The 8,232-nt window shown below is 35.5% G+C and overlaps 1 protein-coding gene across 3 annotated transcripts in view; it reads left to right on the forward strand.

Annotated features, from left to right (window-relative positions):
- The window catches only part of LOC111089550, a 37,910-nt gene that overhangs the window by 18,060 nt on the left and 11,618 nt on the right, over positions 1 to 8,232 (forward strand). For 2 of the 3 annotated variants that reach the window (XR_002613794.1, XM_022402272.1), the window contains exon 2: positions 803 to 940. Coding sequence is in view for 2 of the 3 variants with exons in the window: in XM_022402272.1 (XP_022257980.1) it covers positions 813 to 940 (128 nt within the window). In the remaining variant the exon portion in view is untranslated. The remainder of the gene's footprint in view (positions 1 to 802; positions 941 to 8,232) is intronic. The other variant, XM_022402273.1, reaches the window with a different exon arrangement.

Genomic DNA, 8,232 nt, shown 5'->3' on the forward strand with positions numbered 1-8,232 from the left:
TTATCACCTGCAAGGTATAGTATTAAATAAAGGTATTTTAAAACCTTTATTATCACCTGCAAGGTAAATTATTATTAAATAGAGGTATTTTAAAACAAATGTTATCACCTGCAAGGTAAATTATTAAATAAAGGTATTTTAAAACCTTTGTTATCACCTGCAAGGTATAGTATTAAATAAAGGTATTTTAAAACCTTTATTATCACCTGCAAGGTAAATTATTATTAAATAGGGGTATTTTAAAACGTTTGTTATCACCTGCAAGGTAAACTATTAACTAAAGGTATTTTAAAACATTTGTTATCACCTGCAAGGTAAATTATTAAATAAAGGTATTTTAAAACCTTTCTTATCACCTGCAAGGTAGAATATTAAATAAAGGTATTTTAAAACATTTATTATCACCTGCAAGGTAGAATATTAAATAAAGGTATTTTAAAACATTCGTTATCACCTGCAAGGTAGAGTATTAAATAAAGGTATTTTAAAACATTTGTTATCACCTGCAAGGTAGAATATTAAATAAAGGTATTTTAAAACATTGTTATCACCTGCAAGGTAGAGTATTAAATAAAGGTATTTTAAATCATTTGTATTTTAATTTTTATTGATTTGTATCTCAAAGAAACACCGTGAAATAATATTTTGTAAACCCAAAAACATTATGGACGTAGAAAAAACATTTATATAATTTACATCAAAATCGTACACTGCTGTTTTAAAGACAGCCTAACTTTGATGAATATCGTCTTTGGTCGTATAAAAGTTATATTTTATGAGCTAATTGTTTAATATTTTACAGATATTTTATCATGTTATCCAGCCATCTCCTTTGTTCGATATTGGTACCAGTCTTGACTGTTTCCCTTTCTTCCTGTACAGCTACAGAGATGAAAGATGACAAACCTTCTGACGATTCCATTATTCATTTCACACATAGGTAAGCTAGAATGACGATTGTTTTCGTTAACCCTCTTTAACTCCATTACCCAAAAGGAAAAAACGTATGTTTTTGAAGTACTGCAGTTTTAACTCTCACGTACTTACATACAAAGTACGGAGAATGATAACGTTGTCTGTAATTTCTAACCCCAAAAAATTCACAACTTCTCATAGATAGAAAATAAAATACGGATAGCCTGCTTTTGTGAATTTTGAACACCTTTGTAACTGAAAATATTTACAGAGAGGAGATAAAACACGGTTGATTTCATTTGATTTTACTTTTAACGTCAGATATACCATAGTCTAGAAAGCTATAATTTTTAGTCTGTAAAGTTTTTATTCTATGGTAAATATTGGGATTGACGTGAATCGAGTGGATATTAATAATTTAATGGTAAAAACAAATATTAATAATAAACATAACGGTTTCACCAGTATTAAATTCAAGCAAAGTCGACAGTTGGTAGTGCTGGAATCACTGATATTACTCCTATTTTTAAAGGGGTGATAGGATGACGGATTAGTAGACAGTTGGTAGTGATGGAATCACTGATATTACTCCTATTTTTAAAGGGGTGATTATAATAAAAGATTTGTAAAACCATCAAGTGAAACATAATTTATTTCAAAAAATCGTTATTGGTCCCTTAAAGGGAAAATTTTATTTGCTAATCTGTTAACGAGGTTGATACTTGTTATGTTGATGGTGAAAAGGGTTTACTTATAGATGAAAAAAAATCTTTTGACAAGGGGCCACACAAAATGGATTTTAAGAAGCTGGATAAGAGAAAACAAAAAGATGTTATTAATGAAGTCTAAACAACTAGACACTTGATACTTATGGAGTGTCTGAGTGGATAGTTCTTGGATCTTTCCATATTCTTATTTACATTAATGATATTAGTAGGGACATTAGTAGCATATTAATAGTTTGTGGATGACATCAAACTATTGGGTTACTGTAGTTCTTTGGAGGTACTACAGAATTACTTGGATCGATAGATTACTTGAACAGATACTTGGACAAATGACTTCTAATTATAACTAATGTGTAGCCCGTCAAAAATAACTGGGCAAGTACTACCACCCATAGTATACCCTAACCTCATATTTCATAGCTAATTGAAATAAATAAATTTTTCGAAATTAAGCTTGCCCAGTCATTTTTGACGGGCTATATGTTGGTAATAGTTAAAAAACAGTATAACATCCCATAATAGTTAAAATCCATTATAACATTACATAATAATTTTAAAAATCGTTCTATAACATCCCATAATAGTTTTAAAAAATCACTATAACATCCCATAATAGACAAAATATTACCATTAAAAACGAAGTGGTTTTCCTTGAGGGCCAATTTATGACCAGATAGACGGAGTTGCGATGGGATCACCTTTAAGTCCTACCCTTCCAAATATTTGTATATGTGATTACTAACGCCAATGGCTGGGTAATTACCCCCTTTATTACAAACCAGTATTGTATAGAAAGTACGTTGATGATACTTTTCTACTTTTTCATAACACTGATCACGTTTAAAATATCTAAACTCACAACATCCATGTATAAACTTTACATGTGAGAAAACAATCTGTTTACCGCAGGAAAACATTTACTGACTTATACACTCGTTACGACAGTTTCATACTAGACTCCCTCAAATATAACCTTCTTTTAAGTCGTCGAAACATAGCATATAGTATCTGTTCTATCTACACTCAGAAATTTATAACACATTACAAAATAATGGTTATCCCCTTAATTTCTTACACGTTATCACATGAAAAATGGTTAACAAATAAAATAGAACATACCGAATAGTCACACACTGTCTCAAACTATCCATTAGTTCTTATCATTTCTTTCATAGGCAAACAAAGTTTTAAACTCAAATATCAAATTCAAAATATAATAAAAACATATTACCCACTAATTCACCTACGTTAAGTACTTACGTCAACATTTAGAATTTAAAATATTGTTACGACAGCTGGGAGCATGCGCTGGAGTTCTAGAAAGATCAAGGAACCTGTCTAACGTCCTAGCGTTTGTTAGACGCGCGCTTTTATTGTATATAAGCGCGGCAAATAAAGCGAGAGAATTAATCGGAACTGGAGAAGCAGATAGAGAGATTGACGATAATAGACACAGTTAATCGAGTCAAGTGAGCGGTAGTGACCGTAAGTAAAGTACGTGAATCATTGTGAATTATAGCGTGTGTTTAAGTTAAAGTGACTGTGGAAATTAAGTGTATTGCAAAGTTGAATTGAGAAAGAATAAATTGGTTTTATTTAAGAAAGGACTTGTACCGCTGAAGTTTCTCGGAAAGAATTTCTACGGAAAATTAACAAACGAACACAAAGACGTAACAAGATCTTTAGAACCAAAGACACTCTACCCATTCCTCTAAACTCGTGGGTCGTATATAAATACACTAGTGGTAGTTGTAAAGCTACCTGTATTGATAAAACTACACGTCACCTACAAATACGTAAACACAGCACATGGGAATGTCGGCTAGAAGCGGATATAAGGTAACTTGTCCACCTGAGTCTTCTATCCGATTACACAGTGAGAATAACAACTACCCTATACTTCTAGAAAACTTTAAAATTCTCGACTCCAGGGCCATAGATCACAAACTCTATATTTAAGAATGCCTCTACATTATTAATGATCACCCAACATTAATAATAACATGAACTCTTTCCTGTTGTCACTAATGAAATCAATTCCAGAGTCTCAGTGTTATTAGTTGATATTTACTATTATTTTAAAGATACAGTGTTTATACTTGCTATTTAAGCCTTTCCCTATAATAGTGTTTCGTATATGCTTGTTTGTTAATTTTCGGTATAGTCACGTGACGCTGGGAACATGCGCGTTGGAGTTTCTATAAGCCTGGCAAAGAAAACCAGAGAGATAGATAATTGAGTCAAGCGAACAGTAGGCACCGTAAGTAAAGTTTGTGAATCACTGTCATTTATAGCGTGTGTTATAAAAGTTGTTAAGATTAAAGTGACTGTGGAAATTCTGTATATTACTAAAAGTTGTATCGAAAAAAAAATAAACAGGTTTAATCAAGAAAGGACTTCTATCACTGAAGTTCCTTGGAAATAATTTCTACCGGAAATTAACGAACAAGGAGATACGTAACAAATTGGTGTCAGAGAGTGGGACGGAAAAGAAAAAATAAGAAAAGATGGAAACGGGAAGTGTCAAATCAAACTACAGCTTAGCAGATTTGATGGCAGCAATACAAGAACAGCAAAAGATACAAGAAGAACGAGAAAAGAAACAAGAAAAGAGATTATAGCAGTTGTTGGAGGAAAAAGAAAAGGAACAAGAAGAGAGACAAGAGCAGTGGCAAGAAAACCTGCAACAGTGGCAGCTCGAACAGCAAAATAAACAAAAAGACAGACTACAGCAGTGGTTGGAGGAAAAAGAAAAGAAACAAGAAGAGAGAGTACAGCAGTGGTTGGAGGAGAAAGAAAATGAACAAGAAGAGAAACTACAGCAGTGATAAGAAAACCAGCACCAGTGGCAACTGGAACAAGAAAGGAAACAAGAAGTAAAAATGGAAAACATTAGTAAATTTCAAAGTGAATTAAATACATTAAAGGACGATTTACTGTCTCTTACACAGGGAGGATATATTAGCTATTGACCTAATCAGCCCCAGGCAACAGGAAGCCTCTTCCAGACACTGCAGCTAAACCCTAATGCAGACATCTTCAGTCCTGACAGAAGTCGCATTGCAGACATGCATGTTAGCAAAAGGGGGGATCTAGTATGAAGGAAGCCACAGGAATTCGATGGGAAGGCACCGTGGGAAGCATAAAGAGCACAATTTAAGCTCCTGGCAGAAATGAATGGATGGAGCACCATGGCAACGAGCCTGAAGGGACAATCACTGGAAATACTTGGACAGTTGTCAGCAGATGACAGGCACAACTATAGGGCACTGGTATCTGCCCTAGAAATCGTGTATGAAACTCAAAATCAGTCTGAAGTCTACAGGGCTATGTTTAGGACAATAGTCTGTACTAAAGGGGAGATCCTGCAAGAGCTGGCACAGGATTTGGAAAGTATGGCACATAAGTCCTACCCAACTGCACCACACGATGTCCCTAAGCTGTTGCTGAGGGATCAGTTTATAGACACCTTGGACAGTCCACAACTGAAGGTACAAGTGAAGCAAGCACACCCCTCTACTATGCAGGATGCAATGGCCAGAGCTCTTGAATTCGAATGCTACGTTAAGCCCAGCACAGGGGTACCAAGGTCATCAGGATTCAAGGCCAGAAAAGGGCAGCTTTCAGAGAGGTTTGAGGGAGTTTGCTGGCACTGTAACAAACCTGGGTACAAGAGAGCTCAATTCCGGCAACTTCAACACAGGGAAGATGCCACAGCAGGAAAGGCTGCTACCCAGAAAGGTTGTTGGAACTGTGGAGAGCAAGGACATATGAAGAGCCAGTATTAGAAAAATACTACCAATAAGTCAGCCTTGGGAAAACCAGTAGTGGTTGGTGCTGAGGGATGCCTACCAACCCCACCATGAAAGTCCCAATAGCTAGGTGTAAAATGGCAAGCACACACACAGTGTCTATGTGACAGGAAAGCTGGATGGCCAAAAGTGCAACTTTGTCATAGATTCTGTATCTCAGCAAACCCTTGTGAGTATCAAGATGCTAGATCACAAAGGAGTACCGGAAGCCATACAGAAGATCTGTGGTGTGACAGAACATTATGCAAGGCTGTGGAAACCAGTGTGGATAACTACTGAGCTCATGGGCATAAAGGACAGACACAAAGTATTGTTGCGTCAGCGGTGGTCACGTGACTAGTATCACGCCACGTCCTTCTCGAACATTCACGTCCCTTCCTTAAATGTCCGGAGACTACTAGATTGGGGTAGTCTTGTATATATAAGACCGGCCAAGAAGCAACGTAAGGTAATGTGTAATTGAACTGCGGAGAGAGAATATTGTTGAGCACGTAAGATGTTCGTTGAGAATTATAGCGTTTGTTATTGCGCGACTGTTGAAATTAAGTGTATCGCAAAGTTGTATTCAGAAAGAATAAACCAGTTTTACTCAAGAAACGACTTGTATCGGTAAAGTTTCTTCGGAAAGAATTTTTACGGAATATTAACTAACGAACGGAGACGTAACAGTGTACTTGTCTGACATTGAAGACCCATGCCAATTATGGTTGGACTTCTTACAACTGAGGAAGTGTGTAGTTAACTTTGATAAAATGACGTTTGGGAACAACAAAGGCCAAATTCCATGTATTACTGAAAGTTGTATCGAGAAAGAATAAACTGGTTTAATTAAGAAAGGACTTGAAATTTCTACAAATTGTTTCACTAAATTTTGGTTTTAATATTTAAAGTAAACGAGTCTATTTTAATCAATTTTGATAGAAATACCGAAATAAATAAAACTCATTCTGCCTATTTAAATTTAATCTGAATATAAATCTGACACTGAATATTTAGATCCGACGTTTTCCTTATCATCGGAGAAACGTTCTTATGGTATAAAAAGAGGGTGGTATTTCCTTTTTAAACATATTTACATATTTCTCCGTTCATTGGTCCACCTTATTGTTGCTCACTTTATCCGGCAGTGCATTAAATACTATACGGTTCTCAGAAGATCATTAGGCTTAAGTAATGTTTTTCATCGCTATGAGATACACTATTGGTTGTCCTTGTAGACAGAAATCTTGGCACTTAAGTATGTGAAATACCACTTTAAAAAGTAAATCTGGAACATACACTTGGATCTCTATAATATACAAGAATAAAAATTCTGCGTCACCTATAATTACAGGATTTTGACGAAAAACGTATAGTAATTTGTGCACCTAAACATTTTTTTCACAAACACATTTATTCGTAGGCGTTCATATTTCGTGACTTGATGCTATTTAAGTTGGGGCTAACAATACACGAGTAACAATTCAAGTCCGTCAATTTTCTTTTATTGTTAGAGAAATGGAAACAAAATGATAATAATAAGCCTTGAATAATGTGTAACCACGTAAACAGAGGACATTGCTATTGCACGAGCTTTTGGGCCAAGGTCCTACTCTGAGATACGTAGAAAAGTTTGTTTGTTTGTTTGTTATGGATTTCGCGTAAAACTACACGAGGGCTATCTGCGTTAGCCGTCCCTAATTTAGCAGTGTAAGACTAGAGGGAAGGCAGCTAGTCACCACCACCCATCGCCAACTCTTGAGCTACTCCTTTTACCAACGAATATTGGGATTGACCGTTACATTATAACGCCCCCACGGCTGAAAGGGCGAGCATTTTTTGTGGGACGGGGATTTGAACCCGCGACCCTCAGATTGCGAGTGGAGCGCTCTAACCACCTGGTCATGTCGGGCCAGTTAACGGAAAACCCATGCTGTCAACATGGCCCACACATAAGATTTAGTCACCACCTCTCATAGAAAATATCTCCCACTTCACATACGTTAATCGTGCTATACAACTTTGTACCCACAAAGAAGGCTTACAAACTGAATTCAACTACTTAAAGAATGTAGCATTATCTAGAGGTTGGAAACTATGATGGTCACTTTGGGGTCATGAACTCAGTAGAATTAGTAGAGTCTGTAGCGAGATAGTTAAAGTTAAACATATATATTTACAGTTGTGTTTTTCTTTAAAAATTTACTTCTACATTTGATGAAATGGAATTCATGTACGTGTACATGTTATTGAAGTGGAGGAGTTGAACTTGATGAAGACTAGTTAAAATCTTTGTGAAGAGCCAATTAGAAATTTTATGACTTTCAAACCCTAATATGAATCATGCAAATGTTAATTTCATATTGCGTCATATCAATATGCTTTGTGAAAATTTAGCTTGGAGTTGCATAGAACGTAGAGATTGTCCCGCAAGTAATATTCCGTACAGCATAGTTTAAGATTTAAAGTTCGAAATTGTTGAAAGGAGCTTGTACCTGAAACCTATGTGATAATAAACATAATTATAACTTTCTTAGTATTAACACTAGTAAAGAAGGTCAAATCACATTCATTTATACTTCTTTTGATCTATTTAGAACACGTTGAAAGTTTCAGCTAGTCATTGCGACTACTTTTCTTTCCTCTGAAGCTACATCAACCAAACAAGCTATGAATCAACTCTGTTTTTGATTTTCTAAGCAAATCTGTTTTTAAAAACCCAATAAGTAGTGTATCAACTTTTTTTTTGTAGTTAAGCGCAAAACTACACAATGGACCATCTGTGATGGACCTACTGG

This window comes from Limulus polyphemus, unplaced genomic scaffold (genome assembly GCF_000517525.1).
Source record: "Limulus polyphemus unplaced genomic scaffold, Limulus_polyphemus-2.1.2 Scaffold6591, whole genome shotgun sequence".
NCBI lineage: Eukaryota > Metazoa > Arthropoda > Merostomata > Xiphosura > Limulidae > Limulus > Limulus polyphemus.